The 18736-nt window shown below is 44.6% G+C and overlaps 2 protein-coding genes across 2 annotated transcripts in view; both read left to right on the forward strand.

Annotated features, from left to right (window-relative positions):
* Positions 1-9924, forward strand: part of LOC149441979 (serpin B11-like) — a 45751-nt gene extending 35827 nt beyond the window's left edge. Inside the window, exon 8 of the mRNA XM_089656676.1 lies at positions 9362-9924. Coding sequence (XP_089512802.1) covers positions 9362-9760 — 399 coding nt within the window. The 3' untranslated portion in view covers positions 9761-9924. The remainder of the gene's footprint in view (positions 1-9361) is intronic.
* Positions 9925-17277: 7353 nt separating this feature from the next.
* LOC149441980 (leukocyte elastase inhibitor-like) overlaps positions 17278-18736 on the forward strand; it is an 81079-nt gene continuing 79620 nt past the window's right edge. Inside the window, exon 1 of the mRNA XM_089656673.1 lies at positions 17278-17371. Within this exon, the coding sequence (XP_089512799.1) occupies positions 17305-17371 (67 nt within the window). The 5' untranslated portion in view covers positions 17278-17304. The remainder of the gene's footprint in view (positions 17372-18736) is intronic.

An 18736-nucleotide genomic window follows, 5' to 3' on the forward strand; every position in this document is an offset into this window, starting at 1 on the left:
GGCAGAATTTAATGCCCATTGACCTTGAGCCCAGTGGTTTTCACATAGGGCTCCCCAGCCTATTTCGCTGGCATCCAATTGGATTATTCGCCACTGTATCATGAGCAAGGAGTGGCACTGAAGAAAATTATGCTGTTTGGAAAGCCAATCCAAACCTGATTTCATCTGGGGTGTGATCTGAATGTTCTGCCCAAAATCCTTATTATTAGCAGAATGTCATCTAAATAATGATATATTTTGATGCCCTGCAACCTCAGGTATGCCACCAAGTCCAAAAGAATCTTTGTGAACACTTTGGGAGATGTGGTCAGCCCAAAGGTCAGACATACTGTAAGGGACCGCCTGGCGACACCACTAGCACTCCACTAATCAGGCGTCCCCAGCGCACGGAGTCTAAGTCCCAGAGTACTTGTTCACCAGAGCCCCTGATGGTGGGGATGGACTTGGAGTACCCCGGGACCAGGTCGTGCTTACTGAGGACACCCGTCAGTGGTAGGGGTGGTCGCCAGGGGCTCCCACGGGAGAGAGCCTGATATGAGGAGGTCTGGGAACCCCGCTGAGAGGAATGGATGGATGGATGGATGGATGGATGGCGGAGCAAGTGCAGAGTCAGGCAAGCCGGGTCGGTAACGGGGAGGACAGCACGGTACAAGGCAGCGGGCAGAGAATAGTCGGGTCACACGCCAGGTCATCAACAGTAGGTCAGATCCAATAGGGGACATACGGAAGAGAGGTCAGGCAAAGCAAGGGTCTGGGCAGGAGAATTCAGCAGTGGTCAGGTACAATCCGGGTCAGCAACTTACAGGTTCAGGTTCAGATACAGGATACAGGATACAGGGCAAGGACAAGACCAGAAGGCACTGAATGACAGCTCAGGGCCGTTTAAATATCGCGCCCTGCGCTGCCATTGGTGCCCAGCGGGCGGCCGCGGCTCCTATTGCGCATGCGCGAACTCACGCGCCGCGGCCGGCCCGGACCTAGAGCCCGCGTCCCTGCACAGGGCGGCATACTGCGCCTGCGCCGGGACCATCGCGGCGGGGATCGAGGGGATCCCTGACACATACAAACTGGTAATGGAGCTGTCCCACTGCAATCAGGCACATGGAAATACGTATCCTTGAGATCCACTGACAGAAGCCAATCTCCCAACTGTATGATATTCAGGATTGTTTGCAGTGATTCCATCTTGAATCGGTCCTTCCTGATGAACCTGTCCTAAACGGACCATCCTGAGGTCTATCACGGCCTCCAAGCCCCTGATTTCCCCCCCCCAAAAAACAGAGGAGAGTAGGTTCCAGAAAAATGCTCTTGTTGGGGAACTGCGACTATTACCCCCTAATTCAGGAGAGTTTCTACATATTCCCACGAGACATTTTGTTTTTCCTTCAACAAAGGCATCTTTGTCGGGACAAAAATTTTGTGATGACGCCTGGGAAACTTCTAGCTGTGACTGTACCTGATCGCAGAGATCACCCAATGGTCCTTTATACTTTGTGCCCACACTTGAAGGAACTTGAATAACACGAGAAGTGTGAGCTGGTGGATAGTCAAAAGGTTTTCTGAGACTTTTGTCCCAGGGAAGAAGCTGGTCTCTTTGACTTGCGGTTTGCAGTGGAGTTTGGCCATTGAAATTCCCTGTAATACTTAGCTTCTCTGCCTCTGGTCCTTGGTGAATTTCTGTAAACTGTGCCTCTCCTGCGTAGCAACCTCTGATCTTGGGGAATAAACCCCGATTTACCACCTGTTTCCTTAGCAATGGCTTTGTTTAATTTACTTCATAAGCAGGGATTTCCTTTCAAATGGTATCTTACACGATCCCTGTTTGAATGCTGGGTTTGCCACCCAGGGCCTCAGCCTAAGGGATCATCTGGCAGTTACTGCATTCAGCATAACTTTGGCCAGCAACTTAACCAGATCAATGGATGCCTGGGCCATAAAAGAAGCTGTTAGCTTTAAATTGGTGAACAAGGACAGGACCTCAGCTTTACCCAGGTCATTCTACACCACCACTTCCGATTTCTGAATCCAGACCTCCATGGCCAAAACCATCATACTGGCAATCCTCCTCAGAGAGCTGCATTAGAAGCCGCAGGCTCCTGGGTCTCTGGAATCATTTGAGTGGCAGCCGAAGCCTTCATCTGAGATGCAAACACCTTTACCGTTTCTTCAAATGCCTGCTTCATTAGAGAAACCATCTCGTCTTTATCAGGCTCTTGGCATTTGGTTGCTTCTTTTAAGCAATCCTCACATGCGGTCTTACCCAGTGGTATTTTAGGGCATGCCCAGCATCCTCCTGCTCTGGGCTGCTCATAATGCGAATCTCTGTGATATCTCAATGAGGAGTGTTGACCTTTTGAGGCAGAATGGGAATGAGACGTCTCTGTCCTCCTATGGGAGCGTTGATCTTCCCGTTAGGCTGAATGTCTCCTACTCCTTTCCGGGCTTCTTTCTTCTGTTTGTCGAGAAGAATTGTGACTGAGACCTGAGGAGCTGGGATAGCACAGACCAAAAGTAGAAATTAGTCTGCCAACACTGGAATCCTTCAAAAATGCATCCGTCGATATCTCCCCTACATTCTCTGTGAGCGCTGGTCTTTAGAGGGGGTAGGCATGTTGGTACGGTGCAAGATAAATCAAAGAGCCATAGTAAGTACAACAATATACAGCAGGCAACACACAGGACAAAGCCTTGGGATAGCAAGGCATACCTGAGGGGAGGAGAACAGCAGGCACAGGCAGACTGCAAAGAGAACACAGCTTAGCAGCAGATACAGCTGAGACAGAAGCATCTTTAAATTTGGCTCCCTTAAGCATGACTCCGCCTCCCCCTCCCCTGATTAGCTGGGCAGCTCTGCACATGCCCAGAGCAGACCTCCACACTAGCCAGCATCTCTACCTGGGAAGTGCCTGAAAAGTGCAGAGATCAAGTGGGCTTGCCCCTAGTAGCAGATACAAAGAGCCTCTGTCTGCTGCCACAGTACCCCAGCAAGCAGCTGTCATTGAAGGGACCAGCCCTCCACCAGCAGCCACAGTAGGAACTCTGCCAGTCGCCTCAGCAGCACAGCAAGTAACTGCCATGGAAGGGACCCAGCCCTCCACCAGCAGCCACAGGAGGAACTCTGCCAGTCGCCCCAGCAGCACAGCAAGTAACTGCCATGGAAGGGACCCAGCCCTCCACCAGCAGCCACAGGAGCAACTCTGCCAGTCGCCCCAGCAGCACAGCAAGTAGCTGCCATAGAAGGGACCCAGCCCTCCACCAGCAGCCATAGGAGGGACTCTGCACACCACCCCAGCACCCCACAAGCTGGTTGTTTAAACACAGCATGATGCCACCCTGAGGACCAGCAGCGGGGCTCCCTTTCAGAAATGCTGTTACCAGTAAAAAGCAGGGACTGCGTCCAGCAGCAGACCTCACCTAGACGGACAGTTAAGACCAGCTTGGAGAGGAGAAGCCACCTGTCCTGACCATAGAATAGAAAAAGGAACGCCGAGGCTGAGGTGAGCTGAAAATTTATAGATATGTCCTGATCATGTAAAGGGTGGGTGGGGCCTCATCCAGCTGTGCTGACATGGAGCTGTCAGGAAATACAGCATTATGACTACTAATAGGAAAACAACAATATGGTGATTATTTGTGACAGCCATGAAAATTCTTGAGGCATTTACACAGCAATTTTTTACTTATTTATATTTACATATATTTGTCACCAAAATACAAAAGTGCATGGAACAAATACCTGAAAGACAAATATTTATAATTTTGTAGTCTCTTTTATGAATAATTTTTCATGTCTGGAGGTAGACGTCATTGGGGTAGATTTACTAAAACTGGTGCACTCAGAATCTGGTGCATCAGTGCATGGTAGCCAGTCGGCTTCTAACTTCAGCTTGTTCAGTTAAGCTTCGACAGTAAAACATCAACGCTGACTGGTTTCTATGCAGAGTTGCACCGGATTTTGCACTCTTCAACTTTAGTAAATAACCTCCAATGCATGGTTCGCTACATTTTCACATGAATATTATTTAAAGAGTGATACAATTTTTTTTATGGTAGCTAGGAATGAATACATATTGCCGATGGATGAGGCTTGCCTTTAGACAAGAATGCTAAAAAACTTGATCTATGAAATAGGTAAAAGAGAGATTCATTTTTCACTATATGTTTAGAACAGTGAATGACAGCTAACAGTTACTCTGGACTGAGGAACAGAAATGGTGTTGGGTGGGCTTTAGGCATGCACCACATACTCTCAACCACATGCTCTCAACATTGAAATGGTACCTTGTTGTCAGGCCACTGGCACAATACTTTCCCCCCTCTTGATGAGGACAAGGGCATCTTCCCAACATCCCTGACCAGGTGGATGTGGGGGTCTGCTGGGGGGGACCAATTGGAACCTGGAAGTTACTTTAAAATAACGGGGGCCACCAGATGTCTAGCGTCCCTAAACAAGAAAGAGTAGGGCAACGTAATACCTCTGGTTACTAATTCAAAAATAAAAATGAGAATGTTAATTAAAAATGCACACATTTGAGTCCACACATATTTAAAAAAAATTGTCCCAGGGTGTAAATCCATCATCAGTCACATTATCCAGTGCTGGAGATCAATGTCAAGCATGATGAATGAGATTCTGATGATGTGGCAAAACAAAACAACCGCCGAAGACAATGAGCACCCATTGAACTCTTTGCCATGAATGACATTTTCTGGTCCTGCAGCTGAATGTAAACAAACCAGGGATCCCACAAAATGTCATTGGCCAGATATGGCCATGGCCATATTTAGTAAATGATGTAACCTGGGATCCACTGCCCAATTGTTTACATTCAGCTGCAAAAATGTACTTTGCAGCAAGGAGTCCATTGAAACATATCAGTGGTTCAGCGCGTTTTGCTTTGGTAGGTCGTCTGGATTGTCATTTGTCATGATTCATGTGGATCTACATGGCTAGATGTCATGACTGTTGATAGAATTACACAGTAGTTGAACTAGCAGAGAAAAAAATTATATTGAAAACCTCAGTATACACAATCTTATACCCATAGGTGATCCACAGAAAGGCACCCCCCCCCCAATAAAGCATGATCCAATTTGTTCCAATGGGGGAAAAAAATCCTTTTTGATCCCCCAGGAGGCAACTGGATACTCCCTGGATCACCTACCCCTGGTGTTAAAATAAAATAACTTTTTCAAATATGAAGTATACTTATTTACGTTTCATCTTTTACATGAGAATGAGTAACCAAATGTATGCCTTAGTCATTCATATGGGGGAATTGATATCTGGGGGTTCTTCCACAAACCCCCAACATCCACTGGGCCAAGAATGTGAGGAAGAGGCCCATGTCCTCATCAACATGGGGACAACATGCTTTACTTAGGGAGCACCCCCAAGAAGTTACCTTACCCACATCAAGGGCATGTGGCCAGGTATGGTTAAGGTAGGGGGGGAAAGCAGGTTTATGGAATTCTGAAAGCATGTCTTTTAAGGGAATTGTGCATTATTTGTGTATGTTGCCTTTAGGCCTCAGTGGCGTCCCGAGGCAGGTGCGGGGTGTGCGGTCCGCACCGAGTGACACTGACCGCACGGGGTGACACCGGACCCGCTCCAAGAAAAGATAAGTTGTAAAGCAAGCTGACAATCCATCCTGCGGGGATCGTTGGCTTTCTTTACAACTTACCTTTTCTTGGAGCGGGTCCGGTGTCACCCTGTGCGGTCAGTGTCAGTCAGTGCGGACCGCACACCTCGCACCTGCCTCGGGACGCCACTGTGGCCTAAAGGCAACATACACAAAAAATGCACAATTCCCTTAAAAGACATGCTTTCAGAATTCCTGCGGGATCGTCGGCAAGCAACCTATACGGGCTGACACCGGTATAGCGGCAAGATGTGTCTCCCATGTAGATATGTCCCCCTGAAGCAACTACGCATGTCCCAGATTCAACCAGGACATGCGCAGTTGCTTCAGGGGGGACAAATCTACATGGGAGACACATCTTGCCGCTACACTGGACCCGCTCCAAGAAAAGGTAAGTTGTAAAGAAAGTCGATGATCCTCGCAGGATGGATCGGATCTGCGGATTGAGCATAATGGATCGGAGTCTGATCCATTATGCTCAATCCGCAGATCCGATCCATTCTGCGGGGATTGTTGGAGGGGGTGTCACCAAGTGTTATTGCACCGGGTGACACCAACCCTAGGGACACCTCTGTTAGGCCTTTTTAACTTTTCTCTGCCAGAGCCTTTTTTTTGTGTTTTTTACACACAAGTTTAAAAAATCATTTTAGGCCTTAAGATTACTTAAAACTCCCAAAACATACATTTTTTTAATGCAGAGACCCTAAAAAATGTAATAGTGGTACTCCAAAATTTTTATTATCACACGATATTAGCACAGCGGTTTAGCAAGTGCAACATTTCAGCAATGCTTTAAAAGCTCTTATAGGTCATCAGTTTAGAGTTAACTCTAAATAATGGACAATTATTGCTTTCCATTTGGTATGTGCTGCAATATGTAACATGTATAGTGTCATTTATGTTTTTGTGTGTAGGAGCCCCCCAATGCTTGTGTTTATGTTCATATGCTCGAGTATTTGGGGGTGGGACAATTTTAGGTGCTTGGGCGTAACTAACTTTTGACACTTTTTTTTAGCAGGGGTCATTCATTTCCCTTTCCCCAAACACACAAGACAACATGCTAGTATCTCTATAACAACATGGAGTAAGAAAGAAGCTTGAAACATACTGATATCAGCCTGCATGCAATTTAGTAAAGAGAGGAGTGAATTAGGTTCTCAAAAATTAAGAATATATAGGATATCATTACTGTGGTCCTTCTGAGAAAGTTTTTTTTGTTGTGGCTCTGACTTCAGTCACTGACCTGGAACAAGCATGCAAATCAGAAAGTCAAGGTGACGTCAGAACGTATGGGGAGGGGGGGGGTAGGATGCACATAAACCATTCCTATGTCCGCACCCCTCCTGAGCATCTGGGGTGCTATAGCATTCATTGCCTGTCAATACATAGCAGTGCTCCAAGCTGAGTACACCTCTGAACTAATTGGACTAAACAGAAAGGCACGAGGCCTGGAGTCATAATGGTATAGCCAACAATATTGATTTTATATCCCCGGTTGTGTCTTCTTTACTTTTTAGAGAGCTATAGGAATCCATCCACAATGGTTACATTGTGCATTATTGAGCACCACATTATGGGTGCCTATTCATTTGAATGACCTACCAAATACATCATAAATGGACCAGAAATCAATCCTGCAACATTTTTGTATTGCATGTTAGTGTTTACCATGTGCTGCGGTCCTCTGCAAGGTAGGTCTGTTGGGGTGCTGTTCAAAATGAAAGGCACTGTATCAAACTAATGCCCATTACCATGAATTTTACAGCAGGCATTAACAAAACCTGTATTACTTATCCACTTGCCTACCGGGCACTTTTACCCCCTTATTTACTAGGCCAATTTTCAGCTTTCAGCGCTGCCGCACTTTGATTGACAATTGCGCGGTCATGCAACATTGTACCCATGTGAAATTTTTATCCTTTTTTTCTCACAAATAGAGCTTTCTTTTGGTGGTATTTAATCGCCACTGGGCGCTTTACTTTTTGCGCTATAAACAAAAAAAGTGCAAAAAATTTGAAAAAAAAAAAGTTTCTTTGTTACTATTATAAAATTTTTCAAACAGGTAATTTTTCTCCTTCACTGATGTGCGTTGATGAGGCAGCACTGATGGGCACTGATAGGCGGCAATGATGGGCACTGATAGGCAGCACTAAAGGGCACTGATAGGCAGTACTAATGAGGTGGCACGGATAGGCGGCACTGATAGGCAGCACTAATGAGGTGTCACGGATAGGTGACACTGATGATGGGTACTGATAGACGGCACTGACTGGCATCACTGCTGGGCACTGACTGGCGGCACTGACTGGCACAACCGCTGGGCACTGACTGGTGGCACTGACTGGCAGCACTGCTGGGCTGCACTGGTGGGTGGCACTGGTGGGCAGCACTGGTGGGTGGGCACAGGTGGGTGGCACTGGTGGGCAAAGGTGGGTGGGCACAGGTGGGTGGCACTGCTGGGCACAGGTAGGTGGCACTTCTGGGCACAGGTGTGTGACACTGCAGAGTGGCACAGGTGGGTGCAATGCTGGGCACAGGTGGGTGATCTGCTGGGCACAGGTGGGCGGAGCTAGTGGGCGCACTGCTGGGCACAGGTGGGCGGAACTTGTGGGTGGCACTGCTGGGCACCGATCATCAGGGCACTGATCATCAGTGCCCTGATGATCGGTGCCGATCCGCGCTCTGACAACTGCTGGTTCTCGGCAGTACTTTCCTCACGATCTGACAGCGTGAGGAAAGTGCAGCCGAGAACCGTCAATTGAATTTCCTGGTGATCAGCGTGTCATTGGACACGGCTGATCACGTGGTAAAAGGCAGCTGTGATTGGCCTTTTACCACATCACGTGATCAGCTGTGTCCGTAGGACACAGCAATCACGGAGATCGCCGGGGCACGCAGGAGAGCGCATTCTGGGAGGACGTCATATGACGTCCACCCAGAACTGGCCGGCAGCAGTGCAGCCGTCATTCGGCTATCTGCGGTCGGCAACTAGTTAAAGCAGAGCAGAGCCAAAAAGGGAAGTTCTGCTTAAAGGCCTTGTCCCCCGCTCCCCAGTAAGGATTTGCACCTTTGGGGAGCGGGGGGAGGGTTTCCCGAATTTGACAGGTACCTGCTCCTACTTCCACTGTGATTGCCTAGGCAATTGGAAGTGGAAGTCGCCCCCCCCCCCCGTCATCTTCTGGGACACGTGACAGGTCCCTGAAGAGTACAGGACCATTCACAAGGAGCGGCTCAGTGGGTGCCTGGCTATGCGGGCTCAAGCTGTCACAGCCGAGTGCCCACACTGAAGATACTGGCACAGGGAAGATAGGATGGCCAGTGAAAGCAGCTGTAGTGAGGACACTGCTGGATCGAGGAACAGGTGAGTGGCTATTTTTTAAAAGTCAGCAGCTACAGTTTTTTTAGCTGCTGATTTTTTTTTTTTATTAATATTTTGACTGGAGCTCAGCTTTAAGATAAGAAAATTAAAACAGATTTTCAGATTATGCAAAGAATACAATTTCATCCTAATATTAATGTTTGTTAGGACCAAGCTTCTAACCATTTTTTTCAACATAATTATGTAAAATTTTGGAATTCTCATTAAGTGTCACCTCCTATCATCACACTGGTTATCTGTACACAAGTTTTAACTGACTACTGTGACAAGTTCCTTGCAAACTATATAATTTCTATTTTATAACCCCTAATGATAATCTTTATTATTCAACTTTTTTTAGGTTATTAAACAGATAAATTTGGAGTTATTGATGAAATCGACAGATCCTAAAAATATGCAAATGATAAAATTAGAGGTGCACATTCCACGTTTTAAGACAGAAGAAAGCTATGATCTAACATCACAATTAAAAAACATGGGAATGCTGGACGCCTTCAGCCACAAAGCAAATTTATCTGGTATATCTGACATTGGCCTCTATGTGTCAAAAATGATCCATAAAGCCTTCATTGAGGTTAATGAAGAAGGAACTGAAGCAGCAGCTGCAACTGGAGTTGTTATTCAACCAAAATCAGCCATTAGGCAGTTTATAGTAGACCATCCATTTCTATGTTTCATCAAACATAATGCAACCAATACCATTCTTTTTTGTCTCAAACTTTGTTCACCAAGCTCATAACTTACTATGGTGCATATACTGTATATGGGGGAATTAATCTTTACACTACCACTCACACCACTCTGTTAAAAACCAATGAAAAATATAAATCTTTTGCTGTACTGACACAATGTGAGTGCTGTTTTTATGGGGGTATTTGTTGGAATAAATTGTTTCAAACGGTATTACGCTATGGAGAGTGTTCTTTATTCACATGTGACCTATGGAGTGTATTGGATCCTTCAGCTGGTATACAGGAATGTTATGCTGTGGAGTGTATTACATCTACTGAGTTTATAAAAGATATGCTGGTATTTCACATGTATCTGGTAAGTTTTCACTTTGATGGGGTGTTGAGCACTGGAAAATATATATTGGTGAAAGAAAAGTTAAAGATTCCATAACTTCATTTGATTGAAGATCATATATACTTTATGTGGACTTTATTGAATGGACTTTAATGAGGATCTATTATTTGAATTTGTTTTGTTTTCCACACATTTTATTTCTTTGGTGGTGGATTAATTTTATTAATATTATTATAATTATTATTCATTTTATTTACTCAATTAGTTATATTTTGTGAGCGCTATTATTGTGGTTATATTTATTTTCACATATGTGATATTTATCTCTGGGTAATAGCTGTATAATAGCAGCTCCCATTTCAAAGAATTAATTATTTCTCAGTGCTACATTCTTAAGGAGCGATGATGTAGGCTTTGGAATATATTGATCTGTTATTAATATAATTTACCAAAGTTTATATTATTTACATTAATGAAAAATATAAATGACACTTAAAATAAAATTAGAAAATCATGTAATCACATTCCAATTCCGTCATTAAAATGCAAGTACAAAAGTGCTCCAAACAATATTTATCCATAAGTGCATTAATGAATAATCCAAAATTAACACAATATCACTTATAAGTGGGATTTGATACCAAAGTGCCAATGCTGTCAGTGAAATAACTTGTTAATCACTAAAGTGCTGTCAAATAAATGTCCGTGCAAAAATGAAACGTAAAAAAAAAAGTGTAATGTTCATACATTTCTCAATCCGTGCAATTCTTTAAGTAACTAATCCAAATGAGTTCACTCCACCTCACTGTGCATTTAAAAAACCATGCTTCACCTATGTGCAGAATGGCCGCTCATCTTAAATATAGACATATATTTTCATACGGGTCTATTAGTGCTTATGAGAAAAGATCCTCATGTGGTTCTCCCCTCCTGTTGCCACACCATTGATCTCTGCTCCTATCCTCAATATACCCCAATAGTAGCAATCACAAAAATAAAATGAAAGTTCTCCATAGTGTAAAACAGTATAAAACCCGCTTTTATTCAAATAAAAGTAAATCCACATTTTTACAAAGACACCGGACAGACTGGTGTATGAGCATTAAAATCAATAACTGTAGGAACCAGGGGCGGACTGACCATTTGGGAAGTCGGGCGCTGCCCGAGGGCCCGGGGTCAGTAGGGGGCCCCATGAGATGCCCCTGGTACCTCCTTTTTCATAGGCTTTTTTGAGTTCGGGCAAGGACACAGGGGCCCCATGATCCCCTATTGCCCAGGGGCCCCATGAGTTGTCAGTCCGCCCCTGGTAGGAACAAATCATCCTCTCATCATAACTTCCTTGAACGAAACTGACACCACGGGGCTGCACGGTGTCCTCGCTCAAGTGACTTCTTCAGGCATGCCCGAAAGGAGGACTTTCGTTTCTGGGCTAAACAACTTATGTTTATTTTACATATCATTTTTTGATTTCACCTTGTGTGGAAAGTAAACATTATTTTTAACCAAATTGTGTCCACTGATTATGTAAAACATTATGACCACCCCCATTATCAGCCAAAAAATTGTGACTAACATGGTCAGCCAAAACATTATGACTACCATAATTTGCAAAAACATTATAATCATCCCTATAATAAGCTAAAAAAATGTATATTACTACTGATCAGCAAAAACATTATGACCACATCATGATCAGCCAAAACATTATAACCACTCCCCCTGATCTGTAAAAACATCATGACCACCTACATGGTCATAAAAAAGTGGATAAAACCAGAATGGGATCCCCTGCAACAAAAATAAAATTAAATATTAGTAATATAATGTGCCAACTCACCCAAGATCTGGGACAGTGTCCTCAGGACCAGGATCCTCAATAGCAACAGAAGAATCCTGAGAGTGGAGAGCTCACTGGAAAAGAAATCCTCAAGAGAACAAATCTGCGGCTTGAAAACACTGTATTTATTGAAAATTATGTACCAAATACAAAAAAGGCAATAACTTCCTCCACCCTACACAATAAAAGTCATGACAACGTTGCCATATGGTAAAACACCCACCTGGGCACACAGGCAAACTATCCACACACATGGGGCACACTCAGGATGACAATAAATGATTGAATGAGGGGCCATGAGGCCAATGATGACACCAAAAGAGGAATTAATGAAAGGTGAAGACTGGGTGATGGATGGATGGTATGGATACTCAGATCAATCAATGATGGTCAAGGGGCAAACACAGACAGGTCAGTAAATACTTGAGACAGTCCTAGTCAGTCCTCATGGGGGTCACGTGCATGTATTACAGACCCCTATAGTCCCATGGGGGGTAATCCTCATATATCCGCAAATGAAGATAATTATCACAGGGGTATCAAGTGCAGCGGCAAGCTGCTATCCCACAATCGGCAGCAAGACAGCAGTAGATAAATATAAGCATATGACCATAGCGGTGCACTTGTATGATCAAAGGGAGCAGCAATTGCGATTCACTATATTCATGAGAGAGTCCATCAATCCTCAGTAAAGTCATGTACATTCATCGCAGACCCATATACAGTACCTGTAGATCCCATGAGGGATAGTCCACATATATATCCACAGATAATGGTAATTATAGCAATGGTGCCAGGTTTAGACAGTGGGTTGTGGTGACACAATCGGTAATAGAGCAGCCGGTGAGTGAGTATTAGTATTGGACTATAATGAAACACTGTGTACCAGTAGTAGGAACAGGGACATCAGGCAAGTGTAGCTCAACCGAGCGGTCACGATCTATGGGGATTTCCCCAGTATATTAACATCCTAGTTCAGAAAGAAAGTCCGCTCACCATGTGCTGTTTACAGGATAAATGGATTATCCTCCCACTGCATAGTCGCAGTATAGAGGCATGGCATGTGATCATCCTTGGGTAAGTGGATCTTTGAGACAGTATGGTGTGTCCGATGCGGTTCCACCAGATGGAGGAGCTGCGTGGAGAGTCCTGGATTCCGGGGACGTGATTGTCACGTTGCTGTGATGCGTTTCACCCACTGAGTCATATGAGCTGCTTCAGGATGCCGCGGCCATGATGTCAAAGGCTTTTATAGAGACACTCTCATCACTTCCGGGTTTAGATAGAAAAGTGGTACAGCAGAAGAAGTCATTACAGCAATTCAAAAACTGCTACTAACGTCAATAATAATTAAAATGAAAGGTAATTCAAATGCAGTCAAACAGACTATCATACTCACATATAAGGGCAACTGTTGCCCCATCTTATATGGAATATCTATGACAGTGAACCATACGGTTAAATGGTTAACCAGTATTAGAGGATAAAATAGCTAATGGGCATATATAGTAGATAGTGATGGATGTCATTGAGACAAACAATGACAAGGATGAAGTTATAGAATTATGGATCCAGGAAGACTTGTAAGCTGAATTCAGCATTAAGGCCCCTGGGTGCTAAAGATCCAAGTTTGAAAATCCACTCCTCCTTTCGTAGGAGAATTGTGTCAAAGTCACCCCTGCGGTTGGATAGGTTAAGAGCATAAATAGCCTTAACCCAGAGTCCTATGGGGGGTGAATTATGACATTTTGCAAAATGTTCAGCAACTGGAGTTGCTCTATTAACAATTGTGTCACCACAACCCACTGTCTAAACCTGGAACCATTGCTATAATTACCATTATCCGTGAATATATATGTGGACTATCCCTCATGGGATCTACAGGTATATGGGTCTGCGATGAATGTACATGACTTTACTGAGGATTGATGGACTCTCTCATGTCTACATATCTCTCTCATATCTACTGGCTGTCTTGCTGCCGATTGTGGGATAGCAGCTTGCCGCTGCACTTGATACCCCTGTGATAATTATCTTAATTCGCGGATGTATGAGGATTACCCCCCATGGGACTGTATGGGTCTGTAATACATGCACGTGACCCCCATGAGGACTGACTAGGACTGTCTCAAGTATTTACTGACCTGTCTGTGTTTGCCCCTTGACCATCATTGATTGATCTGAGTATCCGTACCATCCATCCATCACCCAGTCTTCACCTTTCATTAATCCTCTTTTGGTGTCATCATTGGCCTCATGGCCCCTCATTCAATCATTTATTGTCATCCTGAATGTGCCCCGTGTGTGGATAGTTTGCCTGTGTGCCCGGGTGGGTGTTTTACCATATGGCAACGTTATCATGACTTTTACTGTGTAGGGTGGAGGAAGTTATTGCCTTTTTGTATTTGGTACATAATTTTCAATAAATACAGTGTTTTCAAGCCGCAGATTTGTTCTCTTGAGGATTTCTTTTCCAGTGAGCTCTCCACTCTCAGGGTTCTTTTGTTACTATTGAGGATCCTGGCCTGAGGACACTGTCCAGGAGCTTGGGTGAGTTGGCCGATTGTGGGATAGCAGCTTGCCACTTATTATTATACAGGATTTATATGGCACCAACAGTTTGCACAGCGCTTTACAAAATGAAGGTAGACATTACAGTTACAAAACAATTTAGTACAAGAAGAAACAGAGGGCCCTGCTCGTTAGAGCTTACAATCTAGGAGGAAGGGTTGAGTGATACAAAATGTAATAGCTGTGGGGGGGGGGGGGGGTGAGCTGATGGAGGAAATAAATGGTGGTTTACTAGGTAGTAGCAGGATAGAGTTCTTTAAAGAGAAAGATTTTCAGGAATTGTCTAAAGGTGGATAGATTAGGAGATTGCCGGAGAGATTGGGGTAGAGAGTTCCATAGGATGAGAGAAGCTCGGGAGAAGTCCTGGAGGCGAGCATGGGAGGAAGTGACATGGGAAGTAGAGAGCAGAAGGTCTTGGGAGGATCAAAGAGAGCGGTTTGGTTGATATTTTGAGACCAGGTTGGTGATGTAGCTGGGGGCAGAGTTGTGGATGGCTTTGTAAGTTGTTGTTAGTATTTTGAATTTTATTCGTTGAGCGAGTGGAAGCCAGTGGAGGGATTGGCACAGAGGGGTAGCAGACACTTAACGGTTGGTATGGTGGATGAGCCTGGCAGCAGTATTCATGATGGACTGGAGAGGGGATAGCCTATGTAAAGGTAAGCCAATGAGGAGGGAGTTGCAGTAATCGAGTCGAGAGATTAGCAGGGCATGAATTAGAAGCTTTGTGGTATCATTGGTTAAGAAGGGGCGTATTCTGGAGATGTTGCGGAGGTTGATTTGGACAGGGATTAGATGTGAGCCTGAAAGGATAGTTCAGAATCCAGGGTTAAATCTAGCAATTTGGCATGCAGGGATGGGTTGATAGTGGTGCTATTGATCCTGACTGAGAAATCAGGGGAAGAGGCACATGGGGGAGGAAATATTATGAGCTCAGTTTTGGATAGATTGAGTTTTAGGAAGTGGAGTGACATCCAGTCTTATATGTCTGTTAGTAAATCGGTGATATGTGTGGAAACTGATGGGGTGAGCTGAGGAGTAGAGAGATAGATTTCTGTGTCATCAGCATAGAAATGGTATTGGAAACCATGGGAAGCTATCCGCTGACCCAAGGAAGAAGTGTAGATTGAGAATAGGACAGAACCTTGGGGACCCCAACAGTAAGAGGAGTAGGAGAGGAGGAAGTAGAGTTGTAAGTGACACTGAAGGTGCGGTGAGATAGGTAAGATTCAAACCAACAGAGAGTATAGTCACGGAGATCAAGTAAATAGGGTTTTTTGAGGAGGAGGGGGTGGTCAACTGTGTCAAAGGCAGTGGAGAGGTCCAAGAGCAAGAGTACGGAATAGTGACCATTGGTTTTAGAGGTTAGTAAGTGGTTTGTGAGTTTTAGGAGAGCAGATTCTGTGCAGTGTTGTGGATGACATCCAGACTGAAGGGGATCAAGAAGGTTATTTTCAATAAGGTGGCAGCTCAGCTGGTTGTAGACTAGACGTTCAAGGAGTTTGGAGGCAAAAGGGAGTAAGGAGATGGGTCTTAGGTTGCCAAGATTGGCGGGGTCCAGTGAGGCTTTTTTAAGTAAGCTTTTTTTAGCGCATGTTTTAGAGAGTTGGGGAAGATGCCAGTAGAAAGAGAGAGATTGAAGATATGAGTTAAAGAATGAAGGATAGAGCCAGAGGGTGACCGTAGTATTTGCGAGGGAACAGGGTGCAGGTGGTTAGGTGGGCTTTAGAAAACAGTTTACCAACCTCCTCTATAGTAGCTGGGTTAAACAAGGGAAGTATAGATTGTGCAGGTGGTCAAGGAGTGTAGGGTGAGGGAGATATCTGTACAGTGGAGATCTCGTCACGAATTGTATCAGTCTTATTTTTGAAGTGATTAGTGATCTCCTGGGCAGTGAGTCAGTTAGTGGGTGGAGGTAGAGAAGGATGAAGTAGAGATTTAAAAGAGTAGAAAAGAGTTGATGGGGATTGCGTGAGAGGGTGTTAATAAGAGTGATAAAATAGGTCTGTTTGGCAGTGTGGAGACAAGAATTGTATTTTTGAAGGGCAGATCTATATTGGTCGAAGTCCTGCTGGGTCTTAGTCTTACGCCATAAACGCTCAAGAGCACAGCTACGTGTTTTGAGGCATCTGGTATTGTCTGTTTGCCTGTAGCAGTCAGGGCCTAATTCTGTGTATAGTGAGGGGGGCCAATGTGTCCAGGGTGGATGACAGTAAACTATTGTAGACAGAAGTGGCCAGGTTGGGGCAGGACAGGGCTGAGATTTTGTCATAGCGAAGGTTTCTATGGGTAACTGTTTGGTAGTTGGAGGACAAGGAGGAGGAAGCCAAGGAGAGAGTGAAGCTAATAAGGGAGTGATCAGAGAGAGGAAGAGGAAAGTTGGTGAGGTTGAAAGGTGCATAGGTAGGAGAATACAATGTCGAGGCAGTTACCATTCGAGTGAGTAGAAGCATGCGTCTATTGTTTTAGGTCAAAAGAAGTGGTTAGGCTCAGAGGTTTACAAGTAGCAGGAGTGTTAAAATTAACAGGGATGTTGAAGTCACCAAGAATGATAGTGGGAATTTCAGAAGAGAGAAAGTAAGGCAGCCAGGCAGAGAAGTCATAAAGGAAGCTTGATACCGGTCCAGGAGGACGATAGATCACAGCAATTCTTAAAGAAACTGGAGAGAACAGACGACAGTGAACTTCAAATGAGGAGGGGGACAGAGAGGGAGGTGAATGGAGGACCTGAAAAGTGCTTTGAGGGGATAGGAGGATTCCTACTCCACCTCCTTTCCATCCACTAGCCTAGGAGAGTGAGTCCAGAGGAGACCACCATGGGAGAGGGCAGCAGGAGAAGGAAAGTCAGATTCATGAAGCCAGGTTTCTGTAATTGCAAACAAGTTAAAGGAGTTTGTGATAAAAAGGTCATGGACAGAGGTGAGTTTGTTACAGACAGAGCGGGCATTCCAGAGGGCACAGGAAAAGGGGAGGCTGGTTCTAGGAAGAAGAGGAATAGTAACTAGATTGTGTGGATTGGGGCTGCTGTTGGAGGATAGGGGGTGCCGGGTGTGTTGATCAAAGGAAAAAGATGGCGGCCCAGGATTTGGGGAAATGTCTCCAGATGTTAGGAGAAGCAGAAGGGTGAGGGAGGTAATATGGGAGTGTGAATTATATATGGAGGGACAGGTTCCAGTGTCCTGGAGGTTTTATTAGTGTGTGAGTTCAGAATTATCAGAAGTTGATGAGTACAGTAATAAGATGAAGAAAGGAGTCAGGGTGATATATTTAAGCTGTGGTGCGAAGGAGAGAGAGTTTGAAGAGAAGGGGCACAACTGTGAGAAGGAGGAGTAGGGAGTGCATGTTACAGAGTGGGGAGCTGAAGAAGCAGACTGGATAAGAGCTGAAAGAGCTGGATGGGGAAACAGGTCACCTGTAGTCTGATTAGTATTTGAAGTTGTCTGCTGTTGTTTCTCGCTTTGTGCATTCGCTGAAGTGAAGAGCCGAAGTGTAATTCTTAATCCACGTTAAATACTTTATCCATGATGATAAATGTCAATGCTAACCCTGGCTGTGCTTTCCCCAAGGAAGGCCTAAATTTATACTGAAATTTATACTGAGTTGGGTGGGGGAATTGCCAATTAATCAATTAGGAAGGCTTTGCAGAGACACATGGCTAGCAGGGCAAACTTCTCACACCAAAGGAGGACTACAAGAGACAAGAGAGCAGGAGGGCAGAGTTGTAAAGATTAGGATCAGCTCATAAATTTGGGTCAGACAATAGGAGTAAAATAAACACCACAGTAATATGGAGTTAAAGATTTTTGAAGCAGTAAGAATGACCAATAAGAACATTGATAGTTATGAATCAGCTGCAGTTAAAGGTGGATTTTAAAAGCAGTATAGATTACATATAGCAGTGTGGGGTGAATTAGCATTCATACATGGCATGGGCGATATTACAGATGGATATTGCTCACAGACAATACCATATAGCAGTGCAGGGTGAATTAGCATTCATACATGGCATGGGCGATATTACAGATGGATATTGCTCGCAGACAATTACCTGTGATGGGATAGAGAAGAGTTATTCAGATGATGCAGAGCTGAAGTGTAATACCTAATCCACGATTAATACTTTATCCATGATGATAATTGTCAATGCTACCCCTGGCTGTGCTGCCCCTGGCTTCACTTGATACCCCTGTGATAATTATCTACATTCGCAGATATATGAGGATTACCCCCCATGGACTATAGGGGTCTGTAATACATGCACGTGACCCCCATGAGGACTGACTT

The sequence above is a fragment of the Staurois parvus genome, unplaced genomic scaffold, assembly GCF_062004578.1.
Source record: "Staurois parvus isolate SC_StPar_1 unplaced genomic scaffold, SC_StPar_1.0 ptg000928l, whole genome shotgun sequence".
Taxonomy (NCBI): domain Eukaryota; kingdom Metazoa; phylum Chordata; class Amphibia; order Anura; family Ranidae; genus Staurois; species Staurois parvus.